Source organism: Apis mellifera, linkage group LG13, assembly GCF_003254395.2.
Source record: "Apis mellifera strain DH4 linkage group LG13, Amel_HAv3.1, whole genome shotgun sequence".
Classification (NCBI taxonomy): domain Eukaryota; kingdom Metazoa; phylum Arthropoda; class Insecta; order Hymenoptera; family Apidae; genus Apis; species Apis mellifera.
In genome coordinates this window covers 3919119-3943790 of record NC_037650.1, presented here as the reverse complement: position 1 = coordinate 3943790, position 24672 = coordinate 3919119, and the positions used below count along the sequence as shown (strand labels likewise).

The window sequence follows — 24672 nt, the reverse complement described above, 5'->3', positions numbered from 1 at the left end:
CCGATTTAAACTGTCCCCCGGTCGTTATCGCGGCGGGAACGAGAAAGATTTAACCTTTCTTCGCTGAGGTTGCACCGCTCCCTTTCCAACCAATTTTTCTTCTCGAAATACATCTCTCTCCTCTTCCTCTTCCTGCATAAAATCCTAGAGAGAGAGAGAGAGAAAAATGAAAATTCGAAATGCTCGACGAGGATTATTCGATCGATCGAGAATTAACGGAGGAAGGATTTTAATCCCGAAATGGAGGACCGCGTTACGAAAGGGGGATCGAATTTTTGGTTTTAGAATTTTACGAGGCCAGAATATTTTTTTTTTTTAACACGCGTGGACGAATAGCCTCGGCAGTTTTTAATGGGTTCTTGCCAGGGGTGGTGGTGGTAATCCCTTCGCCCCCGTATTTGTGCCACGAACTCGTTCGCGGCACAATCCTCCTCCGTCGCGGTGAACGTTAATTAACGTTAATTAATTTTACATACTTAAACGGAGAGTGTGTCGTCGGAAAGAGACATCGGCTCTGCGCTATTTTTCAATTGCTCCCCGAACGTTAATCAGAACTTTCATGCTACGTTTCCATCGGGTCCCTCTATCATAATTAAACCCCCTCCTAGACCCTTGTCTCTTCTCGAACGAAAAGAAGAAGAAGTAGTCTTAAACTTTTAAAAACGGAACGAAACGTAAATGGAAACGTAGACTTCTGTCATCGATCGTCATCGTTGCGAAAGAATTCGATTGAAACTACTGATCGAAATAGAAATTTCTCTCGTACAAGAGACAATAATATATTCGTGGAATGTTTTAGAGGATCGAAGAGGATAGATAGAACAAAAATATTGAAATTTTAGACGAAGGCAAATTATAATTTTGCTTATTAACGAATAATGGATCGGTGTTTTTTATTAACTTTTTCGTTTCGTTATAAAACGAAAGAAAGAAAAAATATTCCGAGAAATATATGTTGACTGCGCTCCGTGCAACGTGATTCTAGTTTCACGGGCTGCAGTTTCCGCGTATGCCTATATTTTCTACGCAGTTGTTTCAAGCCGCGTTGCGTGACTCATAACAGCAGAAACGGATCATCATGTTAGAGACATCGCGGAAACAGGCTCCCGTGTGAACGGGTATGTCAATCGGGTATAATGAAACATCGAGATTTCCGCGATGCAATCGTTCATATCGTTTTATGGAGGAACATTTCGAGATCGATCTTCTTATCGGCCGCGTCACGCACATTTGCATTCCGTTATTGCCAACGTTTTCCCAAACTTTTCCTCGCCTCGAGTCCAATTTTAATGGAACTTGGATGGAGATCGGTCGATAGGTGTATAAGATCAAATTCGTTCTCAAAGATGCGAAGGAAAACGCGTACGTGTAAACAAATTAGGCGCGTGCCGTCTTGCAAAATTACGTAATTAACGAGTTGTTACGTTCGACCAATTTGAATTACAAATTGATTATTAGACACGATATTAGAAAGTTGAGTTCCCATATCTGTCGATTCGTATCCTGAAAAATTCTTGCATAAATATTATAAAAGGAAGTAAAAACGTCGAGTAGGTTTCGAAACACCGGACCAGTTTTCTCTTTAAAACTTGTCTAAAAATCATTTCACGGCAGTTCCTTGTATTTTTTTTTTTAATTTAATTTCCCTTAATCACACGAAGGGGACATTTATCTCGTCGTTTTTTTTTTTTTTTTCAATTTCAAGTTGGAAAACACGCGCGCAGATCGCGTTTTATAATAATGTGTCAAACGTTGGGTTACGTGATTCATCAAACGCTTTATTGCCAATCCGAACAATTCTTGCGAGCACGTCACGATCCTATATATTATTATCGGGTTTCCGTTCCTCGTGTGTCACGATCGTGCGAATTCCACGGCTATATTCTTTCGAAAGATGAGTAATCGTTGCTCGGATCCCGCGGCCACCAAAGGGAGGAATAGCAATGTCCCTTCCCCCCTCGGAGAGGCGACAAGATCGTTTATCGGTTTTTCGGAAAAACGGGGGCCGACGCTCGACGCGATGAATTTTCATTAGGATTTGTTGGAAGTTGGGTCACCCTCGAAGATACTCTTCGTGCCACTTTGGATCGAGGACCAACCCGTTGATAAGTCGATTCCCCGAACGTTTCGCCTTTCGATATTACGTGCCTACGAAGTGGAATACGATTTTACCACCGAGGAGAGTGGAAGTGAATTATTTCAGAGTTGATGGTGGCTGGGGGGAGGAGGAGGGGGTACGGGCGAACAAAATGCACTTAAAATGGAAAAGAGGTTACGAGAACGGTTCGAGGCGCGATAGGGAAGAGAAAAATTAATGCTTCTCGTTGCTCTATAAATCTTGGAACAACGATCCGTTTCGTAAGTATTCGCTTTGTATTCTTGTTATGCATTCTTCCCGGCGTTACAAAGCCTGTGCAAGGCTGCATCTCCTCGGCCCAGACGATCGATATGTTTACAGCTTAGCCTTGCTTCGATTCATCGCAATTTCAATGGATTACCATTGAAATGTTGAAATATTACTCGTGTAACTTGCATGCAACACGATTTCTCGATCGTTGATCCTTTTCCCTCTTATTTTTGTCTCGGATCTTGGATAATCGAAGTGAGAAATTTAATTTCCGCCAGAACTCGAGAAATTTCACGTATCACGATCTTTTATTAATATTATTATTATTATTATTATCATTTTCTTTCTTTCTTTCCTTTTCGTTCGTTCTTTTTCCATTAACTAGTTTCAAGAAGCGCGCTCTTTCAATTAGCGACTTTTTTTTTAAAAAAGTCACAGCGACGGAGGATCTAGGTTGTTATTACGAGCTGCTCTAAAAGCCCAGATTTATTTTGTTTCTCATCGGTTTCTGGATGAGAAGTTTCCAGTCCTTGGCTGGCACAGAAACCACGACGAGACGAGAATAAAATTAACGAGACCGTGGATGTCGAAGGGGAGGGAAACAACTATGGCGCAAAGTAGACACACCCTTGGTACACATAGCACGCTCTATAAAGCCCGTAACCCTTATTACGCGCGAATAATCTGATCTTTTACCGCGAGAGGATCCTCTCCCCTCCCCTGTGAAACGCGACACATTTTCCGGGGAAAACTCGATCGAATCACACTTATTACTTTCCTTTCCAAATCGAGAAAGCCTGTTTTTTTTTAAACGATTGCACGTACGTCTTTCGAATAATCCGAAAATCCGAGGGAAACGTTATAGCGGGCGGAAGCGAAACAATAATCCTTCTTTTAATCAAAGAACTTTGGCGGTGTTCCAGAAAAATTTCCACATAGTCCACGTAGCACGTTCCTCTCGTTCCATTAGTGGCCCACGATTGTCGGGAAGAAAGGCGTGTCTCGTACACGCGAGACGACGCGGGGAGGAGGGGGGGAGCGTGTACGTGTTTATACAAAAAAGGGAAGATATAAATCGTCCTTCCTTCCAATTTCTCTGCGATCGCATTCTCGGGATCGGGAACATTCGTCATTTTTCCACCACGCGCTCTACTCGAACCATCCCTCCCCGATTTATCGATTTATCCCCCCTGTAAAAAAGCATAAGCGTAAGTGGCCACGAAATTACACGATAGGCGAGAATTCGTCGGCCGCGACGCGATCGATCTTTCTCCACAAGCCCGTCCAACTTCTATATCCTCGAGGCACCGCCAACATCCTTCAACCCGGTCCGAGAGGAAACCGGTTTCCCTCCCTCCCGGTGCCCCGTGCTGCACCAATCTCGTCTCGATCGGAGCCTGAACCTCCCGTCGCCATCCCCGTCCAACCAAATCCAACCTGCTCTAGCAGAATTTATATTTTTCAACGTGGCCTCCGATCAACGAGCGAGCCGGGCCGCGGAATTTGTACCTCCGACAACGTCCAAAGGTCCAAGATGCATCGGCGGGGTTCCAGGGTTGGAGAGGATGGATGAATATTCATGATTTTTCTTTCTTTTTTTTTTTAAATGCATTGTGCTCCGGGGATTTACGGGGAAGCCGCGGGTCGGGTCTCGTGTAAATCTTGCAGCTTTGAAAGATAACTCGAGGTTACTTTTTTCGCGATCGCTTTCCCTCCGATCGAGCCATTTGCTAGCTTTCGATTTACGCGCTTTTAATTTCTTCCCTCCTCGGATATTTTTTTTCTCAATCAATCCGGGAGCGATGATAACGATTGGTTACATGTCGGGAACAAATAGATAAGAAATAAAATAATTGATCTCTCGGGCGCTGTTATCTTCCAAAAACTTGAGCTCGTTTCCTTAAAGGGAATTCGTTTCTCTGCTCCTAGCTTCAGCACCACCAGTGACAGATTCTAATTTATCTTGCACAACACAGGGCGGAGGAAAGTTGGCGTTAAGTTCGCGTGGACGGGTTTTATTCCACCTGGCGAGGGATCTGTCGCCAAGCATTTTCACGAACCGAGCCGAAAAGTTTCGATTGGTGAAGTTAACGTTCCACGATTTTCCACTTTCCACGGCCGAGTATTATCTTTCTTATTGTCCGGGAAAGAGATCGCGGGAGATGCTTTTAATTTTACCTTCGAGGCGCGAGATCTCCTCCTCCTTCCCCTATAAGTCATCAAATATTAGGACGAGCGTTCATAAAGATTCGAAAAGGAGGAATTCTCAGCAGGCAACAGCGTGCCGCCAACTTCATTCATTCGCCGGCATTTTAAATTTAAATCTTTCTTCGAGTTTTGGTGATTTCTTTCCCTTTTCGTTTCGACCAAATCGTAAAAAATGTTAATTCTCGAATCGATTTTATTTATTCCTTTCTTTTTTTTTGTTTGATAAAAGTTTGATCGAAATTGCTTGCGAAATAGATGATACGATCTCTCTTCATTTCGTACGTTTATCCGCGTCTTATCAATTGTCGGACGATAAACGGAAGGGTGAGCCTCCCTCTCTCGGTATCTACAGAGACGACTTAAGCATCCCCCCGATTCGATTTATTCGGGCGAAAGCCCGACAGATTTCGTGGATACCGAATCCTAATTTACTTTTTCCATACCGGTGCCACGACCTTCGAGCCGTGGTACATTGCCCCCGTCTTCTAGTTCTCCTGTTTCTCCGCTCCGCTCCAAGTTCATTCTCCCGTGTAAAAAAAGGGGAGAAACTTGTTCGCTTTCGAAACTTCTAATCTTTAATTCCATGAAATATTCATTTTTCTTTATTCCGTTTACGATTTACGATTCGGATGTATCTTCTTCGAACTTTGGCGTGTAATAAATTTTTAAATTTCCATTCGAATTCTTATTATATTCACAAATTTATTATTATTATTATTATAATGCATAACTCGTAGCCGTTGTTTAAACCACTCGGAAGATTAAATATTAATTCACTCGCAGAGATCCACTCTCCAATTCTCAAGTTTCCAATCATAGTTTCGAGGGAGCTAAACACTTGAAACGATCCTCTCGTCTCGGAATCGGTAACAATCACGAAATCCCGATTTATCTCCACCACCACCACCCTTCCTTCTCGTGATGGAGAGTGCATCGGCCTCCCTAAACCCCTCCAAATCTTGTCCGCCTTACGATAATACCTTAGAGAGCCTTGCTTCTCCACTCTCGATGATTTCCATTTTCCTTAAAACGAAAAGGGAGAAGAAAAAGAGTAAGAAAAACGTATCCAAAGGTGGCAGAGTGTTTCTTTTAATCGGTATTAACATTCGCTACGTGTATTTCTTCCGCAAGAAATAGCAGCCGCTTACGGTAAAACCGATAAAAGAAAATCGGTAGGGAGGAACAACCCCAAATTCCAATTTATCTCCTTTGTGCCTGGCGACCTTCAGATCGGGGTACATCGGCCCCTGACACGGCCCTCGCCCCTCTCGCTCGTCATATTCCTAAACTCTCTCTCCTCCACTCCAACGTTTCCAACTGAGGGCAATAGAAAGAGAGAGAGAGAGAGAGAGAGAGAGACGCGAGAGGGTGAGTTTTTGCCAGGCGAAGTAATTCCACCAGCAGACACCCCCTCCAGTTTGTCGGGCGCGTGGCGATACACGCAACCCCTCTCCGCGTAGTTTTCAATGCTGGCTTGGTGGGGGGTTGCTCAGCCGATATACGGGGGTTGCGACGATACTGCGGGGAGCGAGAGAACCACTGGGTGGCTGGCTAGCTGGATGGTTCGCCGGCTGGTTGGCTGGCTGGCTGGCTGGTAAAAGGGGTTGCGTCGTGGCGCCGCCGTTGTCGCCGTTGTTCCAAACGCGAATCCGTCCCTCGGCTAAGGGAGCGTTCAGTCGACGCGCGTCTCTTCCGGAAGACACCGGTGCATATCTCGAATCATACGAGACACCCCTTTCGAAGTGAAGTGTCGCGATCTGTCTCTTGCCCGCCAGGGGTACGCACCAGTGCGTGACCAACTGGATGGATTCGTCCTGAGAGGTAATCTCAAGTCACTGTCCCTTCTCTTTCTTCTTTTTTTCATTTTCTCCTTTCGAGTTGTTTGCGTTTTTGTTTACGCGAGAGGGTGGGTGAGAGACGAATGGATGGAACTACAATCGTCAACGGGGGAATTTTAAGTAAATCGTCGAAACAACATATTTATACGTAGTTTCGTTATAAGCTCACCCTCGCCTCGTTCTATCGTGCAACGATTCTTGTTAACTTGCCAGTTAAATCTGGAAGAACATAAAGATAGCGGTAACGTATTATGGTTGTACGTATGACTCATCGATGCGGGACGTGGATTTCTTAGCCCAGAAATTCGAGCTAGAATCCCAGCTTTTCCTTTTCTTTCTTTTATTCCTTTCCGACGTAATATCGATCGTTGGATGGAACACGTTTCTCTCCGCGTAACTCGCATCATTCCGCTTAATTGCGATCGATAATCCAAACGGCGGTGCCGTTGTTCCTTATGGGCAGGTTTATTTTTAGATCGCGAAAAGTTGGCGAAAAGTTCGCGCGAAATCCTCCTCCTTCTCGATCGATGCTCGGTTTTCTCGATAAAGGGGTCGACGCGAATGCGAACAGAACGCAACAGTCCTCGCCACGCGAATAAAAAATCTTCCATCCGCATCGCGGGCGCGTTCGTTAAGGAGCTAGGCTTATTTTTATCATAGTAGTTTATTTATAGTTGGAGAGGGGGGTTGATTGGCGAGAAAAATGGCCAAGGATCAACGGTCGAAACCCCCGTTTCGTGTCCCGTAAGAGAGGCTAGCTATCTGACTGACTGAATACCAATTTCCAACTTGTTGACGAGCATCGCGTGACGCGCACGGTTTTTTTTTCTCTACCGGTGATATTTGCTCGGGTGCACGGGAGGCAGAGACGGGTTCGTTCGAATCGAGTTCCAATCTAGTTGCGTCGAGGCGCCATTGTGGAACGAGAGAACCGGTCACGAGAAACGCCTCCTTTGAAAAATAACAAGGATGACGCTTGTTTGTCTCCTCTTGCGGTTTCCCTTTTTAAGAGAACGTCTCCGTTTCCGACCAACTCGTCTCGCGGACTCTTCTCCTTTATCGAAATTTCTTACGACTCGAACGTAGACTCGATCCAATGCAAGAATTTGTTTGAGACTGGATTATAAGGCCTTTATCGAAATTTCTTACGCGTTCTCTTTACGAGATCGGGCTCGACTCGACGTAGACTCGATCCAATGCAAGAATTTGTTCGCGACGTGAGATTGGATTACAACCTCGGCCAAAAAAAATAGATAAAGCGGTGGTTCCCTGTAATCCGCTCGTTTATTTCGCCGCCTCCCACTAGGGGTTTCTTCTCCACCAAGATTTACGGTGTCCCTCCACGGGATAGAGAAGTTTGGATAACGGTCGGTTGGAAACGTTGGCACGACACGAGGATCCTCCTTCGGGAGGGAGAGTTTTTCCTCAGGGGGGGTGGAAGAAAACGCGTAGAGCCGCGCTGAGACAAAAGAGAGAATCGCCGGAAGATAAGAAAGGAGGAAAAGGAAAGGGGAAAAATTGTTTGCCTCTCCTCGACGTTTCAAAAGTTCCGCTTTCGGGAAATGTGTGCCTCTTTTGCGAAAATCGTGCGAGTCTGGCAAGCCGAGACGAGTGTCTCGTCTCGAGAACCCGCTATCATTTCTATCCAAGTCTTCTAAGTCTGATAATTCGAGGTAATCCGAAGGTATTCCCGTGGGGGGAAAATTAAAAAATTTATCCTTCTGGGATAATAATCTGGAAAGGGATCGACAAGGATGCGTGCTCGCGAATTGGCGCCCTCTGTTTACAATATTTACGCACGGATTTAATACGCTATGAATTATTTTACGGGATCGTAAAGTGGCTGGCGATAAAACCGTCGGTCGACAAGTTAGCGTGGGTCTGGCTGTAATTTACCAACGGGGCCACCTAATGTTAAATAAGCGGAGAGTGTAACGACTGAATCTGTTATGAAAGACAAGTAGCTGGAGTGACAGAGAGAGGGGGCTGGTCCTCCGTATCGTCACTTCGAGCCACTTTCTAATATAAAACACAAATTTCGCGCAATCCTTTCTTCTTATCGTTGAATTGATTTCCTTCGTATTTATATCCTTCTTTCTTTCTTTTTCGCAATCGATGCGATGTTAATGCAATTTATGATGGAGATGCGATATATTCGATATGTCAATTTTTGTCAACCGCCTTTATTTAATTTCTTGTCGAACGCGCATCGATATTCCTTTTCCAAGTTCAATTATCAAGTTGAGGAGAGTGGAAGGAAATTGATCGGAGCTGTATTAAATTATTATCCGTGGACGTTAAAGCGGCGCGGTTCGTGACGCAATTTTTTCTCTCGCGTGATTCATAATGTCGTCCGTATCGGCCGATTCATGTAGAGCGCGTGGGCGTTATCTGATTTTTCTTCTACCTCGCGCAATAGCAGACCACCCCGGCTCCACTATTTTTCCTGCTTGCAAACTTTCTTCGCCATTAGATACACGCGAGCCACTAACCTCGCGAGTACAGGCAATCGAGCCTCAATTGTCTGGAAATAGATTTACCGCTTGTTTTTCGAAATTTTTCCCTTCCTCTATTTCATTCTTTCATTTCTATCCGCGCCGTTAGATCATAATGAAAACGATAATTCAACGAAAAGATACGATAAGATTCTTAAGTTTGTGAAACGTTTAAGTTTCTCGTTTCGAAAAAGTGTTGGCACGTGTTTGAATCGTTGTTTTCCTCGAATTTTTTTCGAGGAAAAGGGAGGGAGGGGATAGATCGAAAATATTTGCGGTGTTACGTTTGATAAAAAAAAAAAAGGAAAAGGAAAAAAGTAATGCGGCGCGCACAAAGCGATGTCTGGGCGCGATGCACTATGATCGATCGCGGACGTGTATGCACGCTCGTATTTTTAGATGCCGGACTGACAGGTGAGAGATGCACCAGACGGGATCCCTCTTTCCCCGATATTCCGAATTCCGTGAATGCGTCGGATACCTGACAGCGACCCGGCCGAAACCACCTAGCCCGATGCATTAGTTATTCCTGGAGACTATCGCATCCGATAGTTTTCCATCAATTTCTGCCGAATTATCGGGAACGAAGTTAGCGCGGAAATATCTCGAAAACCTGCTGTCGAACTTTGCTTATTCCCCTTCGAAATATTTAAGGAGATGGGCTCGTGACCTTGTTCGTTTTATCCAATTAGAAAAATGTTGAAGTTTGAGGAACGACGATTATCTGGAAGTATTCAAAATAATTCGAGCACGATTCTCAATATTCTTGTGAACGTGTAAAGAAATTTTAGATGTAAATGTGTAGCGTTTGATGGAAGGATTGGTTCGAAGAAGAAGAGAGTAGAATTTTAAACGAAGTAAAAATTCACGTTCGAAAATATGTATACAAATTTATTCGGGAAAAGATTCATAAAAATTCGTTTCCTTCGGTCCCTTCCTGATTGCCTCTTGAAGGGACGAGATGGCAAGATGATGCACTGTTTGCGCTCCGAGATCAAAAGCCTCTCTAAAAATATTGCTCGCCTATTTGGGACCCGTGACTTTTCGCGCGGAAACGATTTTTAAAAATAACCGATCGCTTTACCATTTTTCCGGGTCAACAGATGTTTTCCGCCTTCGAGTCATCGTTTCCTCGTTCTCGCCGTGAAAACGAATCGTTACAAATCCGTTTCTCGAATAATTCACGTTGAAAATTGTACATTAACGATTATTCTAAATTAAAATAATCAGCCATTATCTATCGATCACATTCTCTCTCCGCGATTTCTCCAACTCTCAATTCCAACTCTCTTATCATTTCCACGATGAGTGCTAAATCAAGAGCGAGTTCTAAATCAAATAATCCATTACCCCCACGGATTTCCTTTCTCCTTTACTTTACCAGCAGTTGCACTTTATCGCGATAAAATTTCCACATTCGGGAAGTAATTTCGAAGGATAATTCTGGGGAAAACAAGAGTATCCTATTATATCCTTATTTCGATCGATTCAAATGTATTAAACATGATAATTTCTGCAAAATACGATTCCAATTTATTCATTTATTTATTTTGCAAATATCTGTAACACTTTAAAAATCCACGGTAACAAGTTTGTCGTTTCGACGAGAAATCGTTTGAAAAGATAAGGGAGAATATATTTAAAAAAAGAGAGAAATTCGGAATTAGCTTGACCAAAGGTTTTTAATACGAGGTTTATATTATATCTGCCCTCGAATTGAAGATCTCTCCTCGTCGTAGAGAGTTTTAATTCCCCGCGCAATTCAAGCGGAATCCTTCGAGGGCGGCTCGTTCGAATGTCGTTCGAATCGTTTGATAACGCGGCTGTCCTCGCGGAAAACCTCGTTTTCAAGCCGAGCCGCGGACGCGAACGTGCATTGTGGATACGTGTCCGGCTCTGCGGGCCGCCGATACGATTCATGAAAACTGGTCCATAGGAATCCACGGCAGACTTGGCCGCTCGCGTGGATACGAGGAGGAAACGTATTGTTTGCGGCAGACAGATTCATTTAGACTTGTCGCTCTCCTCGGCGAAACGGCATCGATTAAGGGAGACGCGGATAATCCGCGTCGATCTCTCCGTGTTTCTCCCTTCTTCTTCTTCGTTTCACGATATTCGATGGAGTCGTGATCGATAGTAATACCAGAATTCTTGTTGCTCAACAATATTTTTTTTGTTCATTGTTCGATAAAAAAAGAAATTCCAATCATTTCCATTCGTTAACGATATTATCGAGAAATACTATCGTGGAGAAAAATTCTATCGATGAAATATCTATGATGAATGGTCGCGCAACAACTCTGTCCTGTTCTACTCGCTTTTACAAAAAACTCTTCTGCTATATTGAATCAATTCGTTTCGCATGAAAATGTCAAACGAACCTAATCCACTATTCAAAACTATTGTTTCTCTCGAACATCTTCGAACTTGCATCTGCCAAGTTTCAACGATTTGACGTTGTGGATTCGTTTGTAAGAAGATCTCTCGATCTCCGAATCTCTGGATTTTTTAAAAATTTCGTTTATCGTGAAATAAGATCGCAACTATTGGAAGCTATTTATTAGTTATATCGACGATACTGTCACGATTTCCATCTAATAATAATAGGAAATACAGATGTGTATCGAAAATTTATACACGCGATATCAATTATCATGATTCTCCTTTCTTCCCGATAACAAGTTAATACCCTATCGAATCAAAGTATATCCTTTCCGATACCTCGGATATTATCTGATATTTCTTCCCTTCCCGCGAAGCCGTACGAGTTAAAACATAATCGATACCGTTACGTATTCACAACTGTATTCCCTATCGGAATTCTATTTCCCATCGAATCTGTACGCTTTACGTTAAAAAACGAGAGAGGTATCGATACGCTTTCCGAACGGAAAGGGAGAGATATCGATCTCCCTTTTCACGCTACTTTCCCATTATACGTTATATATGCGATCGCAATAACGTATTGCAATTGAAAAAGGTTGAGAGACACTGGCTCGTGACGTCTAAATCGATCGGTTTGAAACGAATCGAATGTCGATTCTAATGATATAAATTGGCGAGCACAGCTTGGTACCGAGCCTCTCCTCAAAATCGTCACGCGATGGAACAAGACACGCTCGCGGATCGAACGTTGTTCAGACTTAGAATTAGCCAGAGTTAGAGAAGAAGATTCGTCCGGATGAAATTATTAATCTTGGCGATTTTATCAGGAGAAGGAAGAATCCGCTCGTTTGAAGAAAAAAAATCAATTATTGCATTTTTGTCCCGCGGCCAAAACCGGCATTGTTATCACGGGCGATAAATCATGGAGAGAGGACACCGATTCGGTCAGGGGATTAACGAAACCGACATGATTCGTTGGCCGTGGCTGGTCTCGTTAATCTCGGACGTTCCATTAGGCCGTGTTCACGGTGGCACGTTTGAAAGCGCAATGTGCTTGGCCCCCGCGCCGTGTAATCCGACCGCATAAAGACTGGAACCGTGTAATGCTAGGGAATTCTCCTCCCTCGATCCACACCCGAACGACACACTGTGAATTGTTTTTACCGGTGGTCACGTTAATCGTGCGCCCCTCAAGTATTGCCCCGTTCCTCGAATTTATGCCATTCCGTTTGTTAGAACCGCGAGTTAAAACTCTCGTTCGTTATTCGAATAGAAATAAACGCTCTTTGTTCCGTTTTTTCTTTTTAATGAAATGCAAGCGGATGGTTAACGTAACGTCATATCACGTGTACATATATGTACATATACCAATCGAGGGAAAAAGAAAAAAGAAATGGCGCAAAAAACACAGGCCATCAAATTGTAAAACAGCGAAGAGGTCTTTCCTATCGATCGTTCGAGGTTAATCGAATCTCACGAGGGAGCCAAGCGCTTGTAACGCTCATCGTTGCAACGTTTCTCGCGTGTTGTCCGGCAGATAGAAAATTGTCTATTTGAACAGCGATTTTCCAGGCCACTTTGACCAGGGAAATTGCTTAAAATCCGATATGCGCCCGGATTGGAAGGGGAAAAAGCTTGATCAAACACGGGGAGGAGGGAGGCCTTCCGATCCATCAGAGATTCATTAGTCGTCTCCGATCCGAAAGATCGCATCTTTTTTTGCACCTCGCTCTTTGCCCTCAAATTTATGAACGGCCAGCAAACGATGCCAGATCAAGTTTTGCTCGAAGATCTCTCTCTCTCTTTCGATGGAGCGTTTCTTTGGTCGGCAAGTGTATTCAAATCTGTGTATCGTATTTTGCGCAAACGAGGAGCACCGCTAGGTTAAAACGTAACGACGAATCTGGCAGGGTTGGTTCGCGGACTAAGCAACCATTTGACACCGATTACGCTATCCCATTTGAATTTCAATCGAGCAAGTTGGCACCGAGTTTCTCGCCTTAGTTCTTCCCCTCTTGTTCTTCTCCTCCTAACGATTACCTCGCCCCGAAACTTTAGGACTTGAGGACGTGTATATATATCGGTAAGAGAAATTATTCAGGAGGATCGATCGTGATCGAACGATTCTTTCCAACTTCGAATCGATTTATATTTAAATCGAAATTAATTGCGGAGTTTAGCGGCTCAAGCAAATGCCAAATGTATTTTTCGATATCGCTACCCAGCGCCAGTTCCGCGGATAGTATCCGCGAGGTGTACGAGGCCGTCATCATCGTAAAGTGGTCCGTAATTGACCTCATTATATAATCGATCGAGCAACGTCTCGTCGACGGTTGGATATTAAACAACGCTATATATTGGAATACATCTTGGTCCGATAATACTTGTTAATCGCGTTACAGCATCGGGTATACAAGCATCCTTACAACTTATCGAGAAATATCCCGAAACCTGTTTATAACTGTTTCAATCCCGGCGGAATCGAAGGGGGATCAAAGGTTTGCGGAATATCTAGTTGCTGCCGTGGTTAGAAAGAGAAGGAAAATTCCATCGATCTCTTCGAAAGTAATTTTCATAATCGTCGAAAAGATTGTCGCATTTCGATGTCGAACAATCGAATCTCTTCTTCCGTGTTCGATCCTCCTTTCGTAACTTTCTTTTTGCTCTCCTCTTGGTTGGTTCGACAAACAACGGCAGACACGGTATATACGGAACGATGGCTGCGCAGATAGAGGCGACACTCGTCCGTATCGGAGCGCATACGCGGTGGCCACATTCACGTACACGGTCGCAGACCAAGGCACGGCCTGGCTTATGTAAATGGACACGTAACACTGGATCCACGGGAGCAGGTAGGAATATGACCCCCGGTGCGCATCAGGAGAATGCGTCCACGACGAAGGAGAGACTCGGAGTTTTAGAGTTTTCGCCGCTTCCTCTTTGCTTCTTCCTCGTCCGTCGCTTTTTCCTCGCTTCTGGCGAGATAGAAAGAGGAAGGGAGGGGGAAAAAAAGAAGGAAAAATCGGACACAAATGGACCGTCCTCCTTCCACATGGCTCGTGGAATTCGCTTCGGGGACAATTCGTTTCCCGTATTGTTACGGATCGTTTGTAACTCCTTTCCTATTGGATTTTTGGATTTTTGGGCAGGGAATTTCCCGCCGATTCGACGGCAGTTTCTATTTCATCCGTGGAAAGAATGAGAAGAATATTGGACAGGAATTAAATCCCTCCTCTCCGATGATGGAACGAATGGAAAATTTCCGCGAATATTTGGATTGCTCGTGTCATTTATTTTTCCTGTCATCATTAGCTCAACAAGAGTTTCGATTCAATCGGATATATAAAAATCTGTAATCGGAAAGGGAAGAAGGGGGAGGAGGATCGAGTGTGAAACGGCGAGGGAAAATACGGTCGCCTGTTTTAACGAGTCGATATTTTATTTACCATTTCTTCTCTCATTCGTTTCCCTCGAAAAGAAGGAAGAGTTTCTCTTCTCTAGAAGATTATTATCCAGAAATACTCGCAGTAGAATCCGTAGCAAGGCGGAGCTCGGGCAAAACTCAAGGTCGGAGCGGAAGGAAAACGGGTACGATCCGGCAAAGCTGGTTTCACAAAAGGGAGACATTTTTCGAGAAAAATGGGATAGGATGACGCTGAAATTTTGATACAATAATACCATTCTGGATTTCGAACAATGGTTTTGAATATTGAAAGGACCTTTCGAGACAATACCCAACGCTGTTCGATATGCGTAAAAGCGCGATGACATCCGTTCGTTTTTTCCTTTTTTTCCCTTTCGAATCGCGGAACAAATTCAATCTTGTTCACGCGATCGTGAACGAATTCTCGATTCGAAAAAATGAAAAGAAGAATAAAAGTAAGGATCTTTGAATTAATATTTCCTTCATTGTCTTGATCCCAAGATTTAATATATGAAAACTAGTATGCAATATAATAGCACGAACTTGTCGAATAAACTCGAACGTATATCTCTGGAAACGATACATGGCGTTATATCGAAGTTTGGGATCACGTGGATCAATTTCCAAAGCGATAAGGAGAACGAAACTTTCCGATTTGCATGCGAATGGTATTTTCACGCTGACAAATTATCTTTGTAACAAAACTATCTAACTTAATAAAGTATCTCTGAAGCGAAGGGAAGGTTCGCATATCCATTCGAGGCATGGCCATTCTTGAAATTCGCTGGAAAAACTGTCGTTCTTGTTTCGAGGCCGCATCTCGTCGAATTCCATACCATTCGGCTCGTGGAACCGAAAGCTGTGCGGGTAGAGAAAAAGAAAGAAAAGAAGAGGTATCCGGGCAGGAATATCTTCGCTCGTCCTTGCAGTTGGCAGCTCAACTCGAGTTTATTTTAGAGAATGGCTGTATCCTGTTACCTCCGCAACACTTTTGCGCAGACGTTTTACCAATTGAAATCTCGGCTTTCAGCGAGGATCTCGCCTCCCGTGGAAAGCAACACAGTCTTACTCGTGAAAACTCGAGAAGAACATCAATGAGGAGGAAGACTCCTGTTGTGAAATTCTTCATTCTCCGATATCGATTTGAGAGAATTTACTCGGATGCAAAAATGTGAGACGGACTTTTAGACTTATATTTCCAGAGAAACTAAACTCTCTACGTGATTATCTACGGGGGAGTAATTTTTTTCTCTCGCTTCCATCGCGTTCGTTTGCGATGAAAAAAGAAAATACCTATTCTAAAGAACTTACGACCTTTCAAGTGAATTTCCTTGGAGCGCGCGGTGTCTTTACTGCCTTTTCGGTCGGAATTTCTTAACAAATGGATCCTTGGGCCCCCGACTTGAGTTGACTTATCCAGGAATAATTTCCAACGCCGTGTCCGCTTGCGGAAAAAATAAATAAAAATAATAAAATAAAAGATAAAAAAAGGAGGAAAAAAAAAACTCGGCAGACTTCCCGGGAATTTCATTCTCGCGCCCTTAGACCTCAGCGGCTGCTTTTACTGCCTTTCGGTCGGAAATCCAGGAAGAATTGCAGCATAATGCAGCGGTGGACGGCGAACGTTATAGTTAACGAGCGGGCAATAAAGGACACGCGATGGAGGAAGAATAATTTGCGGTACGTGCGCGAACGAGGAGACGTTACGTAGGCGCGGAGCAGCGCGCTCGGAAGGAGAATCGGGACCGTTCGTGGTCAGACGACTTGCGTGAGCATCGCGATTCGCGAAACCACCGCGAAAATATTCCCTCAACCCCGTCGCGATCGTTATTTATTATACGTTGCTATACGTAATATCGGTATACGTGTATAAATTCGCGAACGCTCGACTTTTCGCCAACGCGAATTCTCTTCTCCTTCGTGATATACGCGACGCCGTAAAACGCGAGATTTACGGGTATTGCGAGAGGTTTGCGATTTTCGACTGTTTCCACGCTGTAAAAAGGAACGACCCCTTGTTTCAGAGTTCTCGCCGGCTCGATAATTACTCTCGTCTCGCCAAGGCGTAAGAAACGGCTCGAAACCAGCTCGTCTTTCTTCTGGAAATTGTCTCCGCGACACAACGTTGATATAGATGAAGCGTGAACGAGCGAAATACACTCGATTCGATTTAATTTGTCTTTAAAAGAAAGCACAGGTCAATACTCGGCTTTTCTTCGCTTGTTAAATACTGGTTGTTAAACAAGTATTCGTGTAGCGTTGACACAATTTTCATTTGATCGACAAAAATCCTTTCTCGAGTAAAGAAAAAAAGAAAGGAAAGAAGAAATGACAAATGATGGTCTCGCGTTGTGCAAGTGGCCGTCCGCATACCGCACCACCAACTTCCATTTCCGGCGTGATGTACGGCCACTTTCGTCGACCATCGCGCACTTTCTTCTGCTCAATGGCTTCCGTTCGACAGGATTTATAGGTAATTGGAAAAGTTACTATCGGTGTGATCTACGCGATGCGCGTAGAATCCACGCTCGATTCGTGCCACGCGATCCTTCTTTTTCTTTTTTTTCCTTCTTCTTCTTCTTCTTTCATTCCTCCTGCCTGATTTTAGATCGGTTAATGAAGTTATCCCTCGTAGAAAAAAAGAAGGAAAACTTCCTATCCGTGATTCGACGGCTGTATAAACGGAATTCCTCTTCCTCGAGTCTCGAGTCCAAGAACTTTGCAATTATCCAGGCTTTGGACGGTTTCGTGTTTCCGGTCAAAGTATTTATTCTCCCTTCTTTCTGAAAAGAAGTTGAAAAGTCTCGCCCTTCCCTCGAAAATATAATAATTTCTAATTCGATCCCTTGATCATTAATCATCGGCACTGACGATATCCGTCAAAGTTTTCAAGTAGATTCGATTAGATTTTTCGATAGACAAAGTAATTTTAATTCTCCTCACCTTTCATTTCACGATCGAGACACATTGGCTTCGGAATATAGAACTCGACAAATCGATTAAGAATCGATCATAAGTTTTTTTACAATAGGCATAGAAATCATTGTACTCTTCGTCGAAAATGATATGAAAGTTTTAATACTTTATCTTTCCATCAAGAGCACGAAACCACTGTCGTTCCAATCGATACGATTCGTTCCATCTCCCTCGAACGAGATTCTTCGATCAATCTCACGGAAAGAAAATTCGCGCGATAAAAGGTATCCTCCTCGGGGAAAACGGCAGCTCCTCCGCCAGGCATAAACCGACGTTTACAGTTAATTGGAATAGTTGTTGCGAGTAGTCGGATGGACACCGAAGCGAAGCAGCAGGTTGCTGCTGTTCCTGTCTAACGCGGGCTAACGCGGTTAGCCCCGAGGTAATAATCGCGGCCAGAACATTGCCTTGTAATCAAATTGGGTCGCCCCCAATCCCCTCTATCCCTATCTCCGCCAACTCGGACATCAATTATCGCCGATTCGCCGTTGCGTTACCTGTTAGGATGATTGCCACGCGTACCTTACGTAATTCCACAACCGTTTCGAGACCGTGGATGATAAATAATGGAGAGGGGTCAAGGGAACTCTCTCTTCTCTCTCTCTCTCTCTGTTTCATAAAGAGATAGAGAGAATCGAGCCGTTATCGCGAGAAATATGGGGGAGAGAATCTGGAACGCGGATAATAAATGATCACGAGCGCCAGGTGTTTGGCGATAATCGGGTGGAACTTTTGAAGAAAACCTTTTGGCCTTCCGTATTCCTTTAACCTCTTCTCTCGGAGGAGAACTTCGTATTGTTCCTCGAATTAACCACGATATGGACACTTTGGTATGGAAAAATATATTGGACGAGCTCGAAAGGGATAAGCCGCGGAATAAAAGGAGGCCTTAGTTGGTTGCACACGACTATTTATAATCGAATCGATACGAGCCGTCGGCCGTCGAGTTGTTCACGTGTTCGAGCGCAGCACGTGCGAAACGATATATATATATATACATATTATACGAAGCCATAACGTTCGAACGCGGAAATGGAAAAAAGAAAGGAGGGAGATTGGACGAATTACAGGTCGCGATAAATAACGAGTCCTGCGCACAGGGTTGCAACGGTATTGCACGGATGCTAGTCTTGGCTTGGAGTATAATCTCGCTCGGGGTATAATCGCTTCTGTTCGTGGCAGCTATGAGTTAGGACGATTAATTGGACGATGGTTGGATTTGTCGTGCGCGAGATTAACGGGTTTGGGCGTGCGTGAGCAGTCGTATAATTTTTCTCCATTTCATTTTCCGTCGATACGTCTTTTTTTTACATCGAGCGTGATTAAAATCGGCGAAATTATTTCGCGATTCGCGACGATACGATACGATATGGTGCCGCAGAGGTGTACGTTTTTTTTTTACAAATGGATAGGAAGATGAGCACGGGTCGAAATATCGAAAATTCATCCATCCACTTCTCTCTCTCTCTCTCTTTCTCTCTGGGTTCATTTATTCCCGTGTATCCCTCAGGACGAATCCGCGGCGATTTTTTTTTCCCTTCTCCCGGGTATATCGATCGTTTTAGCCTGTAGTCGAATTATGCGACGTGACGACGAATGAAATTGCGGATCGCTGAAAGGACGATTAATCGTTTGACGGGGAACCGGTCGAGGAAGGAGGGGAAAATGTTCGTCGCTATGGTGTTGCACAAGCACAATAAGCACAACAACGGGAACAACTCGAATCACAACAATTCGAGCAACAACAATTCCACCCATCGCACAACCAATAATCTCAACAACAACAACCACATCAACAATAATGTCGCCAATCTGAATCAAACGTTCAACGCGAGGGCGGTAAGTAAGTGTTGAGAATTTCCTTTTTTCTCTCTCTCTGTCTCTCCCTTTTCCCAATATATTTGCTCTCCCAACTACGTATCCACGTATTATTTAGCAATATTTAGTAACGTAATAATAACGATTTCGAAGAAGGACACGATAACGTTGCACATTTTATTGCTTTATCAATTCAAATACCCCGCAAAATCCAAAGCGTTGTGTATCCAAAAGCGTTGCACGAGACTTGTTGTGCAATTTTGCACGATCATTAGAGTCGGTTGAACGGGGAAACGAGTTTTGTTTGAAGTAGTTTGATATATACAAATCCCCTCCCCCGCGTATACACCTGTTGCACATTCTGTCCGAAACGAAACCTGTCCGATTAATCGAAGTGACAGTAATCTTGCTGTGAACGGGGTTTATATAAGCGTGCGGGGGTGGCGGCCAGGGAACAACCGTTCAAACCGGTAATACTTGAAATCGCGTTAAAAACCACCATTCAACACGATCAAGTGAATTTTTCCCCCGTGCCCGCCCCATTATAACAAACGATTTTCGCCCAATAAACGCGATTTCCACCGACGATTCGACAAAAATCCGATTTCGCTTATCCTGCGATTCTGACCTTCCATCGCCTCTTTCTTTTCTTTCGTAGAACCGCGACCGATTTTCTTCCGATTCGAAAAGATTTCTTCATGCGAAATTGGCTGCGCCATGCGAATTTATCCCACGAAAATTTCCCAAACTTCCCTTTATTTCCTCGGTTTCCCCTCCTCTCTCGATCTCGTCAATCCACGGGAACGTTAACCGCCGCAATGGATTGATAGGTTTCATTTCTCGCCGCTGTCCCCCCAATTTCAATTTTCGCGCGCGTGTGTACTCAGATTGGTGGAGATGCATAGCGTTATACATAGGTGGATAGATTTGGAATCGGGTCAACATTGGTTGAGGAAAGGGGGGGAGGATGGACAACGGGTGGTGGACAACGTTTCGTCGTGAAATAAAAATGCGCGGTTTTATCCACGGCGTGGAATTATCCACAGGCGTGAAGCGGTGGTTGTTGTTGTAGAACGGCGACGCGTCGTGCCATTTTCCCGTCAACGTGCCGTGTCGACAATTTTTACGAGCTGAAACGCAATTGCAACCGATGTTGCTCATTTACCGTGGCCTCTTAACGACTTTACGATTCCATTAAAACACGATTATTGATTTATGACCGGCCGATAATGCACAGACGCTTCGCGAATGACGCGTTCCTTTTCTTCCTTCCCCGATCGTTTAATTATTTTCTCTTTTACGAATGGTCGCACGCGCGAGAGAAGCATACGTATCCAGATATAGCGCGCCTCCATTCCACAATTTCTGCTTCAATCTCTGTCCGCGAATCGACTAGTCGATTCGGTCCATCGATGTCGTTCGATGGCTCTCTTTTTTTTTTTAATTCGAAAGATTGTTTTTCCATATTCTTCGCTCGAGAATATCTCTTTTCCTTCTTCTCTTCCTTTCCTGTTCTTTTTTTAATTATTTGTTTCATCATCCCTTCGAAATAATTTCCCCGCGATTTGCATCCTGTTTGTCGATCGGTTTATTTTTCGAGGACGAAAGGACGGAGGACTTGGAATAACTTAATTGCGTCTATCGGGAGGGTTTCGTCTCGGCCGGCCCCGCCGGTTCAAGAGGTTTGCATGCAAATGAACCAGCGAGATTAAGTCCTTTGTGTTATTCGGGTTCTGATAACGAACGTGTTAAAGGACCTCGCCCCGAAACGCTATAAATTAACAACTAGATTAAACTGTCCATCGTCTCGCTGCCACGCGGCTTTGCATTCCAAAAAGGTTCGTCTTCAAACGGATCGATACCACCCCCCGCGACTTATCGTTTATTCTATGACCCTTAATTGGCAAGGGGGCTTGGATGAATCTTTGCCTCTGAACAGAGATTGGATTTTTCGATTTTTAATAATAACTTGTATATCTCATAAGATATTTCATTATTTGTTAATTGACAATGATTCTAAAATATTAAATGTAGTAAATTATAATATATATATTCGTAAATTTAAAAAATTTCATCGATACTTTGACTCCGCGTTGTCTTTCTAAAATTATTTGCTATTTATTTATAAAGAAAAAGGATCGAGGAGAGATATTGAATCGATTAATTAATTCCAGAAGAGAGAGAGATGGCGATTAAATATCTCTGTTCCGTGATAATCGGGGAAATTTGTTGGTTAACGTAGGGAACGTGTCCATTAACGGAGCACCGAGATTATAAGCCCTCGATCACTCGTTATAACGCGAACGTGTTAAACGTCTCCCTCGAAATGCTATAAATCGTCTACTAGATTAAGCCATTTATCACGTGGTGGTGGGTGTTTATACCGTTCGCAGTCTCGAATCCTTCATTCGTGATTCGAATATCAGCGGGGAGAATGATGTACAATCCGGGTCGAGATTTTTTTAAAGGTTTCGAGAGAGTACGTTGGCCGATAAATCTCGTTGAAAAATTTCGAAGAAGAAACTGGAGGAACGTATATTACGATTTCGATTCGATATTTCGATTAGTTTTTTTTTTTTCTTTTTTAAAGGAGACGATTGTTTATCGCGTGGAAAATTTTTCTCGAGGAAGAAAGAAAAAAGAAATGAAAGAGGAAAAGTGTTGGCACGTGGCACGTAGAACAAAGGCTGTTAAATAGATCGACGAGAAGTGGATTAACGCTGCTTTTTTGTCAAAAGACACACCCCCGATTCTTCTTCGAGCCCTTCACGCTCTTCATCCTCCTTCGCTCTTGGTCAATACACGCGAATCAATCCGATTTCCCGGATACTTTTCCACTTCTACATTCTCGTCACGAGTCTTTTCCCGAAATCTTTTCACCGAAATATTTTTCTCTCGCTTTCCCCCACGAAAAAAGCGTATTTATTTCGCGGAAAAAAGTTCAACGACGATAATATTACAAATATCGTATTATTAAACGTATTATTAAAATTTATTGTCGATAATTTTTTATCATTATATACGTCGTAAAAATATCGTTAAAAAATCGTTAAGGAAAATGAATAAGCTTTTTTTGGAAAAAAATTATATTGTATAATATATATTTAATATATATTAAATATTACTGTATTATATTCCGCTCGTTTCTCTCGTGTCGTCTTAACGATATGTCGAAACGTAAACAATTTAATCCATCGCCCGTAACATTTCTTAATAATAACTTTGAACGAGAGAAAGGGGATTATAATTTCATAATATTATGGAAACGTATGTGTATCCATAACAATATCGGCAGTCACGACTCGTCTGCGCCACGATAAGCAACGAAAGCAAGAACGCTTCGAAGCGAAGAAAAATTAATAAATTCTTTCTGAAAAATTGTGTTATACTCTGATTCTTCATCTTAACGATATTTCGACATGATCGAGGACTGAACGATTGATCCATCTTCGATAACGTTTCTAACAATAACGAGAGAACGAGAGGATTTCAATTATAATATTATCGAAATATATATCGCCAGTCATGACTCATCAGAGACGTGATGTGAACAACGAAAGGAAGAAACACTGATGAACGTTTAATCAACGTTCTCCACTCTGGAGATCCCATGAAAATTCAACCTGTAATCGTTACACCATGGTGTTACATCGGTCATCCTTTGAAATGAGGATGTTGGACAGAATCCTGGTCGTGATCAGCGTGATTACACTACGTCGCCCGTGTTAATTCCAAGTGTCGTTAATGGCCGGCAAATTGAACGGGTTGTGTCCGCTTTTATAAACGGGAAAGTCAAAATGGTGGAGGGGAAAGACGCAAGACCGACATTTCCGGGACGAGAAGAGCGATTCTATCGATTACATCGCGACGAAATATTTGATTTTCGCGCAACTCTCTCGTGTTTGCCAAAATTCTTCGATCCACTCCCTCCGTTTCGATTGATTACCAATCAATTGGTAGGAAATGAAGGATCGTGCAAACAGAATAGAATTTGCCCCTCTATTCTGAAGCGTTTAGAAGCGTGATGGATTCTACTTTTGTTTAATCTTTTCGTCGTCGAACACGAGATATCTCGATTTCGTAAATATTTCATTTGAAAATTATCGTTGTTGAAGAAAGAAACGATGAATACGATAAACAATGAACATTTAAACGAGAAGGATTATAAGATACGCGCAATTTTTGCGTAATTGTCGATGTAAGAAGAGTCGTTTTTTTAAAACAAAAGTAATATTCGTTTAGTCTGGGGTGGCTTTTTGTTAAAAGCCAGCCGTGATTCGATCGATGAACGCTGGTTAAACCGCGTTCACACGGCCAATATGGGATTTAGACACGAGAATGGGATTAAAAAAGTAACAGCATAAATTTATGTCTGGAAAGTAATCGTAGAAGAACGGAATCTGGTGTTTGGAGCAAAACTCGATCCTCGATCGTCCGAGTTTGCACGCGACGATTCAAGAATTATTTAATCACAATCGTACGAGATTGAGTTAACGAACTCTAAGAAGGAGCCACGACGAAATGAGAGAGGAAAGAGGGTACCGTGTAACGGGATAAGTGGCAGTGTCAGGCAGTTGTGTAATCGGCCGCATGAGAAAGGTCGGTGGAACCGATGCTCCGTAAACGGTGGACGTGCCGTGGAAATTCCAACGTTTCTCGCGAACGCGCCGGCCAGATTTCAACGCTCGCGCCATTCGTTCGTGAAGTCCATCCAGTTTTCCCCGTGTGTTAACTTCGCCGGAGGGCCAAAGCTGAAACGAACGTAATTTTATTGCATTTCTCTCGTATTCCTTTTTTTTTTTTTTATAAAGTCATCTTTCAAAAAAATGTAGTCGCGCGATTTTAATAAATCTGCGAATCATTGCACCATTTATTCGCGAATTTCTTTCTCTCTTTCTCTCGATCGATCGACGGATAAAATCGTCCATTGTTTCACGACACGAAAGAAAAAAAGAGAGAAAGAAAGTTTATTCGTAATGAACGATGATTCGATTCGATCCTATCGAGGTGACGATAATTTCGAAAAAAAAAAATCTTTTTCTAGCAAGCTAGGCGCAATGTGTCCGGTAATAATTAGCAGGGCTCGCGTCATGACACTATTAAACACTTAGGCCGGCGGCCATTAATGCATCCCACGTGCATTTCCCCCGGGGCCACTAACAGGAAGCCCTCTCAATACGA

General features: G+C 43.3%; 1 protein-coding gene across 3 annotated transcripts in view; it reads left to right on the top strand.

Moving 5' to 3' along the window:
- LOC410427 (serine/threonine-protein kinase 26) overlaps positions 1-24672 on the top strand; it is a 78346-nt gene that overhangs the window by 14752 nt on the left and 38922 nt on the right. The window contains exons 1-2 of one of the 3 annotated variants that reach the window (XM_016915740.2): positions 6231-6376; positions 19239-19512. The exons of 1 other annotated variant lie outside the window; for it this stretch is intronic. In XM_016915740.2, coding sequence (XP_016771229.1) covers positions 19270-19512 — 243 coding nt within the window. In that variant the 5' untranslated portion in view covers positions 6231-6376; positions 19239-19269. Of the gene's footprint in view, positions 1-6230; positions 6377-19219; positions 19517-24672 lie in introns of those variants that run through there. One more of the 3 variants, XM_026444692.1, reaches the window with a different exon arrangement.